The sequence below is a fragment of the Lathyrus oleraceus genome, chromosome 5 (genome assembly GCF_024323335.1).
Source record: "Lathyrus oleraceus cultivar Zhongwan6 chromosome 5, CAAS_Psat_ZW6_1.0, whole genome shotgun sequence".
NCBI lineage: Eukaryota > Viridiplantae > Streptophyta > Magnoliopsida > Fabales > Fabaceae > Lathyrus > Lathyrus oleraceus.
This window is the reverse complement of record NC_066583.1, coordinates 502,811,952-502,831,601: the sequence shown is the minus strand read 5'-3', so window position 1 is coordinate 502,831,601 and position 19,650 is coordinate 502,811,952. Positions and strand designations below refer to the sequence as shown.

The window sequence follows — 19,650 nt, the reverse complement described above, 5'->3', positions numbered from 1 at the left end:
GATCAGGTTTGCCCTATATCCATCATATTTATGCCTTTAATTTGAATGCTCTAAATGTATGAGGTATTATGGGTGAATTCGATACCCTTTGGATGCATGTGTTTGACAAGAGGTTTAGGCCTCCTACCCTTGGTTGCTTTTTGTGAGCTTTTTGTGAATTGAAAGGGCATGATTCATGTGGTTACATTTTGATCGGGGGGCAACTCTTGATTACCCTATTTTGTTTCTCTAACCTGTTTGTTGAGTTTTGTTTTGTGAAGGCTCATATGACTCTAGCAGAGATGGTTTGCCTGGTGTTCCACTTTATTTGTGGGATATCCCCTGGAGGTTCATTCTGATTACCTGTACTGACCCACTTTCTTTGATGATGTTAGCTTGGAAGGATCTCAGGGTTTATCGTTCCTTTAATTGTTGTTACTTCGGATCTGTATCCGTGTGGTACTTTTACATTTTTCCGTATTTTTACCGCTTTCTTAGCTGGAAGACCTCGATAGGAGGCAATGTTTTGTGTGTTTACTTTATGCAGGTTCCTTCGTCTAGGATTTCCCTTTTTGCATGAGCATCCCAAACCCTAACCCTTCATTGATTTTTCTTCTCCTAAACACACGTTTACTCCTTCTACTACAGGTGAGTAAGTCTCCAAAGGTCGAGCATCTGGTAGATTGCGTTCGTCCAAAACCCAATCCATAACCCCGTAGTTAGCCGAACTACGGCTTGCTCTGATTCTCATTCCAGATGAGATACGTAGGCATAAGACGCGATGTCTTAGCGAGCACACATCCCCCCAACCCATAGGTCAGCCGAGCTACGAAGACTCTGATTCTCATATTCAGATGAGATACGTATGCAGTGGATGCGACATCCGCGCGAGTCATTTTCATTTAACCCCTTTTTTAGTAAACAACACAAGATAAACTCACACCCTTTAGACAAGAACTACAAAAGTGGATCCCGTAGAGTACTACGGATGCGTATGGGTGCTAATACCTTCCCTTCGCATAACCGACTCCCGAACCCAAGATTTGGTTGCGAGACCTTGTCTTTTCCTTTCCTCTTTTCAGGTTTACTTCGAGCGTTTCCTTTCCCTCCTTTGGGATAAATAACGCACGGTGGCGACTCTTCTGTCATTTTCTTTCGCCGGTTGTTTTTCGCACACTGTATTTTTCAGGTTGCGACAGCTGGCGACTCTGCTGGGGACCGAGCCCGGTTTCCCTAAGCGAGTCCCTCATAGATTTTGTAGTTTGTTTGTTTATTGGGTGTTCATGCTTTTGTACAGTTATTTATTTACCTGCTTTACCTTATTGCATTGTATACATATCATTGCTGTATCTGTTGGCTGGCTATGGCTGCTTGGTGATCTTTGTGAGATGAGTTCTATACCCGAACTCGAGTGCACTTAGGATAGGAGAATGGCATAGTCTTGTCGACTTGTGTGGAGTTTTTCCTTAGCAAGTTGACTTGCAAGCCCATTCACTTGGTGGAGGTCATGTTGAGATCAATAATGTCACACAAGTAAGTTGTGGTTAGACATTACTTTTTCCAATATAGACCTTAGAAGCCGAGGACCCTAGTTTACCAAACCCATCTTGGCCTATTCGTAGGACGTAGTGCGAAGGTCGTTCAAGTGTAAGATTTGATACGATTGTTACGCGATACTACACTCATAAGAGTCTCTCTTGAGAATATTTTTGGAATACGAGTAGTCGTTCCTCCGATAATATCCGAAAGATGGGATTATGACTATGGGAACCTTTTGTAGAACATGTTTGGCAGGTTTAAACCTTAGTACACTCCTTTTGGGTGGTTCTTAACCTAAACTCCATGCTCGTGACTTGCAACAAACCCTTGATTCATGGTTGATCCGATCAGGTATCCTTAATATCAATGAAACTTGGGTGTTGGTAAGGTGTAAACCATAATCCACCAAAATGGGTGGTTGATATTAAGGATAACATGATCCATCCCTTGACCTTTGTTTGGTGTGTGTCATACCCCAAAATTTGCCCGTTAATCTTTCAACAGATTTTTCAAGACATTGATCTTAAAGGAACAAAGGCCCAGCGCACAGGTGGCCCAATCCAGAAAAGGACTTAAACTGGCATGCTCGCTAGACGAGCAAATCCTTCGCCTAGCGAACCCTTCGCTACACCACTCGCCTAGCGAAGCTTGCGAATACCAGAATTTTTGGGCTTCATTCTGAGCCCACTAGGTCACAAAAAATCACTATAAATACCAGGACCTCAGACAGACAGAGAGGAAGGAAAACCCTAGCAAGCAAACCCTAACAGAGGCAATCGGAGCAAACCCTGGAGGCTAACCAAGAGAATTCAGAGCAACCTTAAGGGAAACCCTGAAGGAAACTCATCTGCACAAAGGTTACCTCCGCCCAACTCAATCCGGCATCAACCCTAAGAGCGTTCTGCCAATTCAAGGTTGCAACTCAATTGCAAACAGGTTTGCATTACTATTATCGCTTTATGTTCCTAATTCACATGTGATATCATAATTGAATTCATAAATATATTTGAGGTTTTGCATGTGGACTTAAGTATGCCTGGATATCTTGAATGTTTCACCATGTAATTGCTGTAATGGATGCCATAGGGTTTGGAGCTTGCTGAAACCGTACTGCTGTTAAATTCAAAACCCGCAGCCGTTCGCTAGCACATCGCTAAGCGAACATGTAGCGAGTGCTCGCTAAGCCTTCGCTAGGCGAGGCAGTAGCGAACATGACAGTCGTTGTTTTTCGTTCTGTTTTGATCTTTGCTCATCTAACCTGTTTTATTATAACCATGCTTGGTTTACCTGATACTATTACTGCTTTGGTGCAACTCTTGATTGCACCCCATTTGGTGTTCTGACCTGTTTGCGGAATTTTGTAAGGGCTCACATACTCCCGAAGAAGGTAGCTTGCTAGGTATTCCACTTTATTTGTGGGATACCCTTATGGAGATTCATCCTAATTACCTAATTGATTACAAATGTTTTGGAGATTCATCCTAATTACCTAATTGATTATAAAATATTGCCTTTGAATATGTGATATTGGACCTCTCTTTGTTGCCTTACGGTATTACGGTATTATGGTCATGTCCCGCGAATGTGGGGATACACTTAGCAAAGATCCTTCGATTAAATCATCAGGTCCCTATAAGATAAATCATAGTCCCTCGGATGTTGCCTGCGAATATATGATTTTGTCCCTCGATGACCCTTCGTTGTAGCCTACGGTTAAATGATGATTGTCCCTTCGAATGCTAAGGTATCCTTGCAAATGTTGCCTTCAATGACCAATCGATGACCCTACGATGTCCCTTTACATCCAAAGAATAAAACTACTTACTTCTCAATAGTAAGGACAGTTTTACCCTCATAAGGATAGGAAATGCCCATAAAAACCTTGGGTAGGTATAACTCTTAAATGCTGAATCACAACTCAAAATACTTTTCACACCTCACACTTTGCAAAACATCTACTAGAAAATCACCACTTGGTATACATTCGTACTAGAATCATTGCCAAGTTATATTTTTCTAAACAGTTTTCTAAACAACTTTCAAAATTAAACGAGATAAACACTTTGTATACATTCGTACAAGAATCATTACAAAGTTAAACTCTCTTTCCAAAACATTTTCTAAGCAATTCACAAACACTTTTTCAGACAAGAAAAACATAAGTGATTCAGCAGTTAAGAGCCCATGGATAACCATGGATACAAAGGGTGTTAACACCTTCCCTTTGTATAATATACCTCCCGAACCCAAAATCTAATCTAGGTCTTTCCTGTTCTTTTCCGCCTTTCCTTATTGGATAAAAGAAAAGTCGGTGGCGACTCTTGCTATCCGCGACATTGCGATTCAAAACAAAACACAAAAGTCCAGTTCACCGTATGACAGTGTGCTCTTAATTTCTCTCCAGACAGTGCAACCTGACAGATGTTCAAGCAAATACAACGATCCTGATTCCCATGCCACTGCACTGCATTCACATCATTTTGCATTCATAATCATTCACACATGTTTATCCATTTATGTGGGGTTTATATCTTCTACTTGATTCTAGTCGGAACTTTCTTGGTTCTCATCAACGGCTTAGTCTTTTTTTTACATCGTTTATCTATTGAGAGACTGGAATCAAGGGGGTAGAATACCTTTGGAATTGATAAACATGTCATTGCATTTACATATTCATTAGCATGTCTTGCATAACAGGTACCGCCACAGTGTTCTCAGTTTGTTTGGTGTTCCATTATCAGGATAGCTGACCCAGGCATTCACCGGTACGGTACCCGCATAAACCAACAGAGAGTAATGGAAAGCCTACAGGCAGAGTTCACCGAGATGAAAATCCGCATGAATCAATTCATGGATGTGGTTCAAGGGGTGGCTCAGGGACAACAAGAGCTCAGGCAGATGATACAGAGGAATCCCCCTGCTCAACCAGAGACGGTGACTGATCCTCCAGCTGGAGAGGCTAATGGACCCAATGGACCGGGGCCTATCCCAATCCTACATGTCACCTCCGGTCAACAACCCGTTCATGATGATCAAGACGATCAGTTCCCCCTGCTGCAGGAAGACTTTGGTATGGGTCATGGTGTGGATCCCATGTTTAGAAGATTGGAAGAGAGGTTGAAGGCAGTGGAAGGACAGAATCCTCTGGGAGTAGATGTTGCTGACTTGGGGTTGGTCCCAGGTGTGAGAGTGCCACCGAAATTCAAGGTCCCGATATTTGACAAATACAATGGCAACTATTGCCCGAAGACCCATGTGCAAGCCTATTTCCGTAAAATGGTTGCATACTCCGATGACGAAAAGTTGCTTATGTACTTTTTCCAGGACAGCCTAGCTGGGGCATCCCTGGAATGGTATATGAGGCTGGACAGAGCCCACATCCGTTGCTGGAGGGATTTGGCTGAGGCTTTCGTGAAGCAGTATCAGTATAATGCAGACATGGCTCCGGACAGAACTCAACTTCAAAATTTGTCTCTTAAAAGCAATGAGTGCTTCAGAGAATACGCTCAACACTGGAGAGAAACAGCTTCCCGTGTTCAACCTCCTATGTTGGAGAAGGAAATGGCTAACATGTTCATGAACACTCTGCCAGGACCTTATTTGGAGCGCCTGGTGGGTTGCAATGCCTCCAATTTTGCTGATGTAGTCTCTACCGGAGAGAGGGTGGAGAATTACCTGAGGACATACAAGACCTAGAGTGGAGGTGGATCCTCATAAGGGGTGAAGAAGCCGTTCATTCAGGGACAGAAGAGGAGAGAAGGGGATGCATATGCCATATCTTCTTATCAGAACAGGGGTAACCGGAGGAATAACTTTCAGAACTACCATCAACAACCTTATGTTGCAGCAGTGACATTCCGGCTGCAACACCACTACAACAATAACAACCACAGCGTCAACCAGCTCAGTACCAACCACAACAACCGGGTAACAGACCCACCTATCAACTGAGGCCAAGGACGATGGACCGACATTTCGACACACTTCCAATGTCGTACGCTCAGTTGCTTTCTAGTCTTCAACAACTACAACTTGTGCAGTTGCGCACTCTGGCTCCTCCCGTTGGTATGCTTCCGGTGGGTTATGACGCCAACGCTAGGTGTAGCTTCCACTCTGGGGCACCTGGCCACAATATTGAGAACTGCAAAGCTTTTAAGCACGTAGTTCAGGACCTTATTGATTCAAAGGCCGTTAACTTTGCACTTGCTCCTAATGTCGTTAACAATCCCATGCCCCAGCATGTTGGAGCCAACGTTAACATGGTTGAAGGGGAAGTCAAATTAGTCTCTACGGTCAATAATGAAGATGGGGATAGTGATTGCGACATCGATAACTGGGTGCGTCCGAGGATCCCGGGTGAAGTTCTCAACAATTGGTCTTCTGAGGAGATTGTCCAAGCCACTTGTCTGGAGGAGTAATTTTCTTTGTTTATTCATGCATATCCAAGTCTTACGTTCCGCCAGGGCGTAATGACTCATTGTAGGGCTCATCTATGTGACACTTGCATTTTTATCATAAATAAAGGACGTCTTTTTGCATTCAAATATTTCGTTCCCTGTCTTTCTATTTTTGCAGTTTTTCAAAAAAAATGGCAATGTTTTGTTTAGTTTCCACTTTTTTTTTCACACTCATAAGCACATACCATCACTCATGCAGATGCACATCACCGGATCCTATTGATAACGGTTCTGCTATGGCTCGCTTCGACTTTGAAAATCCAATCTTTCAAGCTGAAGAAGAGGGTGATGAAGACTGTGAACTCCCTGAAGAACTTACCAGGTTATTAAAACAAGAGGAAAGGGTCATTCAACCGCATCAAGAGTCTGTTGAAGTGATTAATCTCGGCACCGAGGACGCCAAGAGAGAAATCAAGATATGGGCTTCTTTGGAAGACAATGTGAAGAAGGGGTTGATTGAATTGCTGCAAGAGTATGTTGACATCTTTGCTTGGTCTTATCAGGACATGCCAGGGCTTGACACAGACATCGTGGTACATCGCTTGCCGCTCAAAGAAGGTTGTCCTCCGGTCAAGCAGAAGCTCAGAAGAACAAGACCAGAGATGGCTGTCAAGATAAAGGAAGAAGTGCAAAAACAGTTGGATGCAGGGTTTCTAGCAGTCACAAATTATCCGCCATGGGTTGCAAATATCGTTCCGGTACCTATGAAGGATGGAAAGGTACGGATGTGTGTTGACTACCGGGATCTGAACAGGGCTAGTCCTAAAGATGATTTCCCCTTACCTCACATTGATGTTTTGGTGGATAACACGACTCAGTTCTCGGTATTCTCCTTCATGGATGGATTTTCTGGCTATAATAAAATTAAGATGGCACCAGAAGACATGGAGAAGACAACATTCATAACCCCATGGGGCACCTTCTGCTACAAGGTGATGCCATTTGGTCTGAAAAATGTCGGAGCAACATATCAGCGAGCGATGGTGACTCTGTTCCATGATATGATTCATCATGAAATCGAGGTTTATGTTGATGATATGATTGCAAAATCTCAGACAGAAGAAGAACATTTGGTGAATTTGCAGAAACTGTTTGAGCGTTTGAGGAAATTCAAGCTGAGGCTTAATCCGAACCAGTGTACTTTTGGGGTGAGATCTGGAAAACTATTGGGTTTTGTTGTTAGCAGAAAAGGGATTGAGGTGGATCCGGCCAAAGTGAAAGCGATACAGGAAATGCCTGAGCCAAGAACAGAGAAACAAGTCTGTGGTTTCTTAGGGAGGTTGAACTACATTGCAAGGTTCATCTCTCACCTAACAGCCACGTGTGAGCCAATATTCAAATTGTTGAGAAAAGACCAGGCTATCAGGTGGAATGATGATTGTCAAAGGGCATTCGAGAAGATAAAAGAGTATTTGCAGAATCCTCCTATCCTTGTGCCTCCGGTCCCAGGGAGACCGCTGATTATGTATTTGACAGTACTAGACAATTCCATGGGTTGTGTTCTCGGTCAACACGACGAGACAGGTAGGAAAGAGCATGCCATCTACTACCTGAGTAAGAAATTCACAGATTGCGAGTCGAGATACTCAATGCTTGAAAAAACATGTTATGCACTTGCATGGGCTGCTAAGCGATTGAGACAATACATGCTGTCTCACACAACCTTACTGATCTCCAAAATGGATCCAGTCAAGTATATATTTGAGAAGCCAGCTCTCACCGAAAGAGTTGCTCGTTGGCAAATGGTACTGACAGAGTACGACATCCAGTATACTTCCCAAAAAGCCATCAAGGGGAGTATTCTGTCAGACTATCTTGCTCAACAGCCGGTTGAAGATTATGAGCTGATGAAGTTTGATTTTCCAGATGAAGACATCATGTTCCTCAAGATGAAAGACTGTGAAGAGCCAGTTGTTGAAGAGGGACCTGATCCAGACGAAAAGTGGACTTTAATGTTTGATGGGGCCGTCAACGCCAGAAGAAGTGGAATTGGTGTTGTCATTACAACTCCGAAAGGTGCCCACATGCCTTTCACCGCTCGTCTGACTTTCGAGTGCACCAATAATGAAGCTGAGTATGAAGCCTGTATCTTGGGTATTGAGCAAGTCATTGATTTGAGAATCAAGACTTTGGACATCTTCGGAGATTCAGCTCTGGTAATCAATCAAGTGAATGGTGATTGGAACACTCTCCAGCCTACTCTGGTCCCCTACAGAGATTACACGAGAAGAATGTTGACTTTCTTCACAACAGTAAAGCTGTACCATATACCTCGTGATGAGAATCAGATGGCAGATGCCCTTGCTACTCTATCCTCCATGATCACGGTGATCCGTTGGAACCATGCTCCCAAGATCGACGTGATGCGCCTTGATAGGGTCGCATATGTGTTTGCTGCTGAACTGGTAGTTGACGACAAGCCCTGGTATCACGACATCAAGTGCTTTCTGAAGAATCAAGAGTACCCTGCAGGGGCATCCAACAATGATATAAAGACTTTGAGAAGATTGGCAGGCAGTTTCTTCTTGAACAAAGACGATATGTTGTATAAGAGGAACTTCGACATGGTTTTGCTCAGATGCGTGGATAGACACGAAGCAGACATGTTAATGCAGGAAGTTCATGAAGGATCCTTCGGTACTCATGCCGACGGACATGCAATGGCTAAGAAATTATTGAGAGCGGGTTATTACTAGATGCCCATGGAATCTGATTGTTTCAAATATGCTCGGAAGTGTCATAAATGCCAGATTTATGCTGATAAGGTGCATGTGCCGCCAAATCCTTTGAATGTGATGTCTTCGTCGCGGCCTTTCGCTATGTGGGGCATCGATATGATTGGAAAGATTGAGCCGACCGCTTCCAATGGGAACCGCTTCATCCTTGTTGCCATTGACTATTTCACCAAGTGGGTCGAAGCAGCGTCATTTGCGAAGGTCACCAGACATGTGGTTGCCCGATTCATCAAGAAAGAAATCATTTGTCGCTATGGGATTCCCGAAAGAATCATTATTGACAATGGTTCTAATCTCAACAACAAAATGATGAAGGAGTTGTGCCAGAACTTCAACATTCAGTATCACAATTCTTCCCCTTACCGCCCTAAGATGAACGGTGATGTTGAGGCGGCAAATAAGAACATAAAGAAGATTGTGCAGAAGATGGTCGTTACGTATAGAGATTGACATGAGATGCTACCCTTCGCCTTGCATGGGTACCGTACTTCAGTGCGTACATCGACCGGGGCAACCCCTTACTCCCTTGTGTATGGTATGGAAGCAGTCCTACCTGTTGAAGTGGATATTCCTTCTCTAAGAGTCCTGTTGGATGTCAAGTTAGACAAAGCTGAATGGATTCAGACAAGGTTCAATGAGTTGAGTCTTATCAAAGAGAAGCGAATGACAGCCATTTGTCACGGGCAGCTGTATCAAAGTCGGATGAAGAGAGCCTTTGATCAGAAAGTACGTCCTCGATGCTTCCAGGTCGGAGATTTGGTGTTGAAAAGGATCCTTCCTCCTCAGACAGATCACAGGGGCAAGTGGACTCCTAACTATGATGGACCGTATATTGTCACCAAGGTTTTTGATGGTGGGGCCTTAATGCTTGCAACGATGGATGGTGAAAACTTCACTTCCCCGGTGAACTCAGACGCAGTTAAAAAATACTTCGCATGAAATAGACCCGCTGGACAATAAAAAGAATAGTCCAGGCAAAAATGGGCATCCCGACGAACCAAGAAAATGAAAAGGTTTGGGCAAAAATTAGGGATTAAAAGTGAAAAGATTGTACACCCGGTAAGTTGAAAACCTGAAAACGCAACTTAGGCAAAAATGGGTATCCCGGTGGATTGAAAACCCGAAAAGGGCGATCCAGGCAAAAGTTAGGGATTAAGCGAATGACTGCGTTCTGAGTAGTTCTGAATCTCATCTCGTGTCAATGATTGGAAATTTTTGAAGGATAGGAAACCATCCAATCACTCTTTTCAGAAAGCTGATCATCTGGAGGATCTTGAAGACGAGCAAGTCATAGCAGAATTGGAACCCAATAGAAATCCATTTCACATTGCCATTAGATTAATGTCTGTTTTTATCTGTTGTGCGATGACCTCTTTCCAGGGATTGCTTCCTGATGTAAATGCCTATTCAGAGGCCGTTCAATCAATAAAATCATGTTATTCAGTATATCTCTGTTTTCATTTTCATTTTTCTGTTTTGTTTGCAAAAATGATGTCCGAATTTTTTGATAAACATTGCATCATGACACATAAGAGCTTTACAGGTACATGCTTAATAAACATTTAAAATTGCTGTAAATTTTAAGTGCTTTGGATCGTCTATTCAGAACAGGTACCCTCGGGGCATTTCCTTAAAATCCCCTGCAGATGATCGTGAATGTTTTCCCCAATGAAGTCGCCAACAGACGAATTCGGTATCTTATCCTTGTAGAGCTGATCAGAGCGTTGGATTCTTCAATCCCCAACAGGTTCTCACCACTGTACCTCCCCCCAAGCGGTGGTTTCAGATTATACACTCCTTAGTAGAGTTGACAGTGTCAGACTATATACCCCCAGCGGAGTTGACAGTGCCAGACTGTATCTTCCCAGCATTACGCCAAATCGCGTAACATTTCCATTTTCATGGAGCATTACGCCATTGAAAAATTCAAACATACGCATGTAAAGCATAAAACATTCTCGGTATCCCAAGTGATAAGCCAGAAGTTGTTTCCAGTACTCAGACTGAAGATTGTTCATGACTTACCTTTGTTATCCCCAGCAAGTGTCATTGGCCCAAGCGCCGCCTCTATTATCGTTCCCTATTTATGCCGATGCTGACAGGCATGAAGTTTCCGGTATTCAGACCGAAGTGGCATTCAGGCCAATTTTCCGATATTCAGATCGAAGTGGCATTCAGGCCAATTTTCCGATATTCAGATCGAAGTGGCATTCAGGCCAGTTTTCCGATGTTCTGATCGAAGAAGTTTCCGACGTTCAGGTCGATGCAACTTGTGGCGTTCAGGCCAGTTTTCCGATATTCAGATCGAAGAAGTTTCCGACGTTCAGGTCGATGCAACTTGTGGCATTCAGGCCAATTTTCCGATGTTCAGATCGAAGAAGTTTCCGACATTCAGGTCGATGCAACTTGTGGCATTCAGGTCAATTTTCCGATGTTTAGATCGAAGAAGTTTCTGACGTTCAGGTCGATGCAACTTGTGGCATTCAGGCCAATTTTCTGACGTTCAGATCGAAGAAGTTTCCGACATTCAGGTCGATGCAACTTGTGGCATTCAGGCCAATTTTCCGACGTTCAGATCGAAGAAGTTTCCGACATTCAGGTCGATGCAACTTGTGGCATTCATGCCAATTTTCCGATGTTCAGATCGAAGAAGTTTCCGACGTTCAGGTCGACGCAACTTGTGGCATTCAGGCCAGCCTCTCGGTGTTCAGACCGATATTAATAATCTCATATCTCCCGATGTTCAGATCGAAGTCATTTCCAGTATTCAGACTGATGAGTGGCATTCAGGCCATGGTTATTTTTGTGTTACCATTTATTTTGGTATCCAAGTTAACATTCTTTTTCGGTATTCAGACTGATGAGCGACATTTAGGCCATGGTTATTTCTGTGTTACCATTTATTTTGGTATCCGGGTTAACATTCTTTTTCGGTATTCAGACTGACTCTCACCGTACCAGACGGATTCTTCTTTCAAGACCACCTCTTTGCCGATTCTAACAGGCATTGTTACTTCACTTCACTTCAGTGCAAATTTTCGGGCTTTTATTGTATTCAATCCCTTGATACCTCGAAAGCACGAAAGTCGCTGCTATCTTCTTTCCAGGTCTCCAGTTGATTGAATAGGGGCAGCTGTAATACCCCAAAATTTACCCTTCATTTTTCCTGGAAGCATACGCTTTACACCTCATGCATGCATTCATTTTTAGGTCATTTAGCATTTGAATTTCATCATGGCAATCAGAATATTTTTTCAAAAAAAAAAAACGAAAAACGAAAAACGAAAAACGGAAAACGAAAAAAAAAATTAAATAAATAAAATAAATAAATAAAAGAAAAATCTTGGACTTGGACCTCTCTCATTTGAGCCCACAGGTCCACAAAAATCAGGTTATAAATTCAGAGTTTCAGTGAAAGAAAATTTCATTCTATTCCTATTACCCTGGCTGGAGGAAAAAGATAGTGAGAGAAGAGCTATCAGAGTTGAGAGCAACCTCCAAACCCTGAAGGGAACTCAACTGCACAGAATCACCTCTGCCTCACATAAACCCTAAAGATTATTTTGTAAACCTCACGGGTGCAACTCAATTTCAATCAAGCTCTCCAATCAGGTTTGCCCTATATCCATCATCTTTATGCCTTTAATTTGAATGCTCTAAATGTATGAGGTATTATGGGTGAATTTGATACCCTTTTGATGCATGTGTTTGACAAGAGGTTTAGGCCTCCTACCCTTGGTTGCTTTTTGTGAGCTTTTTGTGAATTGAAAGGGCATGATTCATGTGGTTACATTTTGATCGGGGGGCAACTCTTGATTACCCTATTTTGTTTCTCTAACCTGTTTGTTGAGTTTTGTTTTGTGAAGGCTCATATGACTCTTGCAGAGATGGTTTGCCTGGTGTTCCACTTTATTTGTGGGATACCCCCTGGAGGTTCATTCTGATTACCTGTACTGACCCACTTTCTTTGATGATGTTAGCTTGGAAGGATCTCAGGGTTTATCGTTCCTTTAATTGTTGTTACTTCGGATCTGTATCCGTGTGGTACTTTTACATTTTTCCGTATTTTTACCACTTTCTTAGCTGGAAGACCTCGCTAGGAGGCAATGTTTTGTGTGTTTACTTTATGCAGGTTCCTTCGTCTAGGATTTCCCTTTTTGCATGAGCATCCCAAACCCTAACCCTTCATTGATTTTTCTTCTCCTAAACACACGTTTACTCCTTCTACTACAGATGAGTAAGTCTCCAAAGGTCGAGCATCTGGTAGATTGCGTAGTAACGTCGCTCGTCCAAAACCCAATCCATAACCCCGTAGTTAGCCGAACTACGACTTGCTCTGATTCTCATTCAAGATGAGATACGTAGGCATAAGACGCGATGTCTTAGCAAGCACACATCCCCCCAACCCATAGGTCAGCCGAGCTACGAAGACTCTGATTCTCATATTCATATGAGATACGTATGCAGTGGATGCGACATCCGCGCGAGTCATTTTCATTTAACCCCTTTTTTAGTAAACAGCGCAAGATAAACTCACACCCTTTAGACAAGAACTACAAAAGTGGATCCCGTAGAGTACTACGGATGCGTATGGGTGCTAATACCTTCCCTTCGCATAACCGACTCCCGAACCCAAGATTTGGTTGCGAGACCTTGTCTTTTCCTTTCCTCTTTTCAGGTTTACTTCGAGCGTTTCCTTTCCCTCCTTTGGGATAAATAACGCACGGTGGCGACTCTTATGTCATTTCCTTTCGCCGGTTGTTTTTTCGCACACTGTATTTTTCAGGTTGTGACATTTATGAAAGCATCAGACAAGTCTTAGAAACACCGGATACGACTCTGATCGAGGCTTAGGTACCGCTTAGAGGGGGCACCCTTCAAACTGTCTTGAAAGAAGTGGATCATGAGCTTATCGTCCTCAACATGGGCAACCATTTTCCGGTAGTATATAACAAGATGGCTCTTAGGACATGTATGACCCTCGTACCTATCAAAGTCAGGAGTCTTGAATTTCGCAGGAATTACAAGACCAGATACTAGGCACATCTCCCTAGCAGCAGCACCAAAGACTTGGTCACCTTCCATTGCCCTTAGTCTCTTCTCAAGAATCTGAAAATTCTCTTTAGTACCCTTTATATCTTCATGCCTTTCTTCTTCTTCATTAGAAATTTCTGGAGCATGTTGTTGATCTTCGAAGTAAGGTTGCACACGTGTGTGAACAGTCGGTGATGCAAATGTATGGACCATAGGGTGAGCCTCGGTGGTTAATGGTAGAGGAACAGTCTGTTGAGTAGATTTCATTACACCGGGGACTACTTCAGGTTGAGGTGTGAAGCCATAAGGTAGACCAAAAGGAAATAATGTAGAAGGTACCGTCCTTACGGGTTGGGGTTCAAGCGTTGGACCAACGATCTCTGAAATGACTGTTGTTTGTGTGTCCATCTTGGCTCCGATGACTTGCAGTATCTCCATGATCTGACCCATGCTCCCTCGCAGGTCCTCAAGTTCTGAGCTGACTCTTTCCAACTCTTGTTCTTGTTCTGCCATTCTTTGTCGAGCACCGACTCTGGTGTTGTATTGGTGTTGAGGACTCAGTGTGAAACTGGAAGAATACAGCGGAATGAGCTTTTATTTGAAGAATGACATGGATGCATGTATGGATGCATATATGGATTCATTTTTTTCAAAGCTCTTAGTTATCTTTGTTATTTATTTCAGCAATGTTAGGACATTTTATTTGCAAGATTTTTGAATAAAAATAACAATAAATGAAATCCAAAATGAAAATTTTTCATTAATTAAAATTCAACATCAAATACAAGTGATTTAAATTTAAATTCAAGTACAAGTGATTCAAATTTAAGTACCGGTGAACTTAATTTGCATCTCCGCCCTTTTGATCGTAGCAAGATTGGTGGTGAGCTCTTTCACCATTTGCTTGCAAAACTTGAGGAGGTGTGTTCTTTGGGCACATGCTCCATTCAGCTTCTTGGAGTTTCTCTGGAAGTTCCAGCATGTCGAGGTTAGCAAATCAAGCCAAGTTGATGACTTTTCCATTCCATTCAACATAGAGGTCTTGGAGCTTCTTAATGACACGCTGATCTTCGTCTAGGACCTCCCTAGCCTCCCTATACAACCCCATTAATATACACAGTCATTCTTCAAGATTATGTAAGTTGCATCACCTTCTTGGTTTTCCAAACCTGTAATCCTTTTATTAGCTTCTCCCAATTGGTACTCGAGACAGAGACAGTTCCTCTCAGCTCCCTCTTTCCGAAGGACCTCACGAGATAACTTATCTTTGCAATTCTTGAGAGTGTCCCTAAGTTCACACATTTGAGCTTCATAGTCGAGTCTAGCTTCTCTCTTCTCCACAAGAGATGTCTCCAACCTTTTGTCCAACTCTTGAATTTTGAGGTGGGCTTTTTTGAGCTCCTCATTCTTGGTTTTGAACACAGATTTTGTACCTATGAGAATATCATCAAGCTCATCCTTCTTGTCTTCAAATGTTCGTTCTCTCTTGTTGCTAGCTTCAAGGTCTCGGTCCTTCTCTTTACGTTCATCCTTCAGATTTTCATTTTCCAGAGTGGTTCGGTTAAGCTTAAGTTGTAACTCAGAGTTTTCTAATCCAATATTCTTAATTTTGGCATTGAGCTTCTCAACGTCTTAAGGTAGTATAGGTTCTGACTCGGGAACTGGAGGAAAAATAGAGGGATCAAATGGAAATGGGAGCTTAACCACTTAAACTCTTTCTCTTGCCCAACGAGTGTAAGGCTCTTTCACAAGGACATTCCTCTTTACAAACTCCTCACCTTTTCTAACAATTGTTTTCCAGGATTTCTTAATCTTCTTCATAATTGGGTTGTCTGCATCAATGTCATGCAAAACGAAAGGCTCTAAAGCTTCAGCTTTTGGAGGTCCGTTCATGGAGTAACCATGTTGCATCAGGGATAACATAGGGTTGTAGTTGATGCAACTCCTAGTCCCTATCAAAAGTACATTAGGAAAGTCTCCAATGCTAACAATAATATTTGGGGTCTCCCAATCTCTAATATACCATTTGACATGGTTGGCAGTAATGGAAGTTAACTTCTGAGAGGGCTTAAGTGTTTTGGAGGTGTATGGTCCTTTTTCGGGCATGTGAGATATGAACCAAGCATGCAACAACTGTTTGCAACACAAAAGGGTTCCCCCTTTCTTCTCATGACGCTCATGGAGGGCATAGTAGATATCAGCTAGGAGAAAAGATACCGGATTGCCAGAGAGGAAGATTCTTACGGCCACATGATCTACGAAACTGTCGAGATTTGGAAACAGTACTATCCCATAAACCAATAGCGCTAGCACGACATGGAATGCTATCCGTTTTCCATCTTTCTCCAACTTAACAGCTTGTTCTTCTAAAAACCATCTAGAAAAACCATTGAAGACTCCCTTCTTATCCCAATTACTTATAACCAATTGGACCTCCAGACCCAAAACTGAAGCTATTCTCTTGGCAGTGACACCTTCATCAAATTTGGGAAATGGATCATGGTCCCTTAAATTCCGGCCCACAATTCTCTCTAACTCTTCCAAAGTAGGAGCTAATTGGAAGTCAGAAAAGGTGAAACAACGCAGAGGTGGGTCGTAGAATTGAGCTATAGTCACAGTTGTCATTGGTTCCATCTTTTCATTCAAAATACTCAGGATCCTCCCATAATCGTCCACGAATTCAGTGAGCTTGATCACTTTGACACTTAACTTCTTCAAACTGTCAAGGTCCAATTTCTTGTACTTGAATTGAAATGTGCTTCTTCTTTCAGGATTCATTTTCTCTTGCAAATGACTTAGATCCCTGAAACAAATGAAATACGACTAAGAGCTTTGCTTTTTATGCATATGCAATGAATGTAGATGAAATGCAATGTTTTTTATACAGGTTCAAAGGTTCGAGGTAACGAATGAATCTGATTGCTTTCCAAATAGGTTCTCACTGGGTATGATCTAAGGCTTTTACAAAGAACCCCAAAGTCATGGATGCACAAGAATGTTTGACGCCTACGGTAAATTCTTGTTGCGCATCAACTCTTTCAAGGGAATCTATTCTAGGAAAGGTTTTCGTATTGATACTAACGAGGCATTCACCTCGCGAATCCACACTACGTAACCATCAACTTCGGTTCTAGACATGGTTCTCAGAGTCATGGATTCACAAGTATGTTTGAGGCTTACGACAAATTCTTTCCGTGCACCAACTCCTTCGTGAGAATCTATTCTGAGTGAGGTTTTCGTATTGATCCTAACGGGGTATTCACCTCGCGAATCCATACTGCGCAACCATCATTCTTAGTTGGCAAAAAAGGTTCAATGTTCTAAAAGGTCCTTAGAGTCATGGACCCCTTTAAAAACATCGAAGCTAACGAGGTATTCACCCCGCGCAACAACATTTTCAAAAGGATCTACTCTAAGTGAGGTTCTCATGCTGACCCTTACGAGGTATTCACCTTGCGAGATCGCACTACTCAACCATTATCATGTCTTATGTTTCCGCTCAAGACTCGGGTAGAAAGTCTTTACCTCAAGGTTTTACAATCAGATATCCAAGTACCAATGATCCAATAGAGCCATATAACAATATAACAATAATGAAAGCATAAGGTAAAGAAAAGCCATATAAGTAAACAAACATAAGCACACACAACAAACCTAACTAGGCCTGACTCACTTAGGGATGGGAGAGTCCCCAGCAGAGTCGCCATCAATCGTACCTCGAAAAATGAGACCGACCTCGCGAAGCGCAATCGTACGCTCGTAGGATGAACTTAACAGAGTCGTCATCGATCTTTACTTATTACCGTAGAGGGAAAGGGAAAATGTCGAATAAAACCCCTAAAGAAGGACAAAGATAAGGTCATCGCAACCAATATCAGGGTTCAGGAGTCGGTTACGCGAGGGGAAGGTATTAGCACCCCTCACGTCCATTGTACTCGACGGGAACCGTTTGGTTAGTTATACGTGTTAGTGTTTGTTTATAATTTAGGCTTCTCGAGTTATTAAGAGGGTAAAGAAGAGGACAAAAGGTTTATTTTGTATTAGTGGGCCTGACAAGATTTCACAATCCTGCTCCTACGTATCTCAAAAGAGAAGTCAAGGCACACGTAGTTCTGGGTAAAAAAGTTAGTTTATTGGTCAATTTTAGCGAAAGCTATCTTGTATTAATCGACGGAAATCATTGTTTTACCAAAAACAAGTAAGAAGCAGACATTTGTACCACATTGAATGGATTTACAAATCACATTCACGCCACTTATCTCAACTCAACAGTTATGGATGAAACATTGTTTTTCATCTGCTTAAGACAAAATGTCTTTCGTTTCTAAAAAAGGTTTTAGGTTGTGCCAAAAGGCAAATTTTTTTGAATGAGTATGATGTATTTTTGGCGATGGCAAGAGCTTGGATTAGCGAGAAATCCATTTCGAATCCTAGTCTCAGGAGCTCGTGGTATTCATTGAAATTCTGGTATCAGATATGAGATGTCGATGGTAATGTCATGACACTAATATCTGAACAATATAAACAGGATAAAAGATAAAGAAACAATAGAACAAGTTACACAAGCAATTATTAACCCAGTTCGGTGCAAACTCACCTACGTCTGGGGGCTACCAAGCCAGGAAGGAAATCCACTAAACAAAATTAGTTCAAAGACTCTCAGTAAATAACTTCAAGGTACATTCTTTTCACCTAATCTCTACCCGTGTGACTTCTATCTAAAAACTCTTAGATAAGAGACCCTACTCACTCCTCCTCAATCACAATAGTGATGTAAAAACAAATATTACAAAGAAAGAAGACACTCTTCAAGAACACATACTTGATCTTGCTTAAATTCTTCAACCAAGTAAACACACACTCATGCTTCAAAGCTTAGAATAGACAAATTACAACATAAAAGTCAGTCCAATTCAATCATCAACAGGATGAATGAATGGCTCACAATACACAAATGCACACAAGACTAAAACCCTTATTCTCTCTCACTATTTCGCTCGTTCTCTTCTGTATTAAAACCAGGTTTTACATGTCCTTTTTATAGAAGCATTTGAATGGGCTTGGACATTATAACACCCTAAATCTATTTTCCTTTTGTATCTTCTTATGACAGCTGATCATATCTTGTTGGAAAATAAATCAATCTGATTTTAATTCAGAATAGCGTGTTCAATCTCCACATCAATCACACACAGATTTGCATGAAAAGCGCAATCATAAGATACATAACATTCAGACTGAATGTTTTGTATACACATGTCTTAACATCGGGTCTGACATCTCAGCTAAATCCTGCACAATCACATTTAAACACCCTGCAGGAAACTGATATCTCTTGTCAAGACAACACTCGTGACAACTTGTGATAACTCTAGGTTTTACCAAAATTGATGCCAACACATAGAACTAACAAACTCCCCCTTTGGAAAATTTTGGCTAAAACATACATCAATAATCACAGTATCAGTTCAGCAGCAGAAGTAATAAAACACACATTACTAGCTAAAATAGCAACTAGTAAACATATATTAAACACACATGCGCTTGTGCTCAAAACACACCATCTCCCCCTCCAGCTAGCAATTCTTCCCCCTCTAACATCACCTGTAACATAGAACACCTCCCCATCTAACATCACCTTCAACATCACATGTAGCATACAGTTTAACATCATCTCCAACATCATTTGTAACATCATCTATAGCATATAGTATAGCATAGCTACTTTAGCTACTTCTCCCCCTTTTTAGCCAAAAGAGACCAAAGAGACAAAATAAATGTCTATTCAGTCACATAAACAGAATGTCAAAGCAGAGTGTTAAGTGTTACAGATCCAAGAACATACACAGCTTTATACAAGCTGAGATAAAATCCATCAAACCAGAAAAATACACATCAAAGCAGCG

The 19,650-nt window shown here is 41.9% G+C and overlaps 1 protein-coding gene across 1 annotated transcript; it reads right to left on the bottom strand.

Moving 5' to 3' along the window:
* Positions 1-13,528: 13,528 nt before the first annotated feature.
* Positions 13,529-14,257, bottom strand: LOC127081623 (uncharacterized). The gene has a single exon (XM_051021864.1). It carries the CDS (start codon positions 14,255-14,257, stop codon positions 13,529-13,531), a length of 729 nt encoding a protein of 242 aa, XP_050877821.1.
* Positions 14,258-19,650: the final 5,393 nt, after the last annotated feature.

Bases quoted from the DNA above. Each gene is read 5' to 3' on its own strand.
- LOC127081623 (XM_051021864.1), bottom strand. From the start codon at position 14,257: ATGGCAGAACAAGAACAAGAGTTGGAAAGAGTCAGCTCAGAACTTGAG.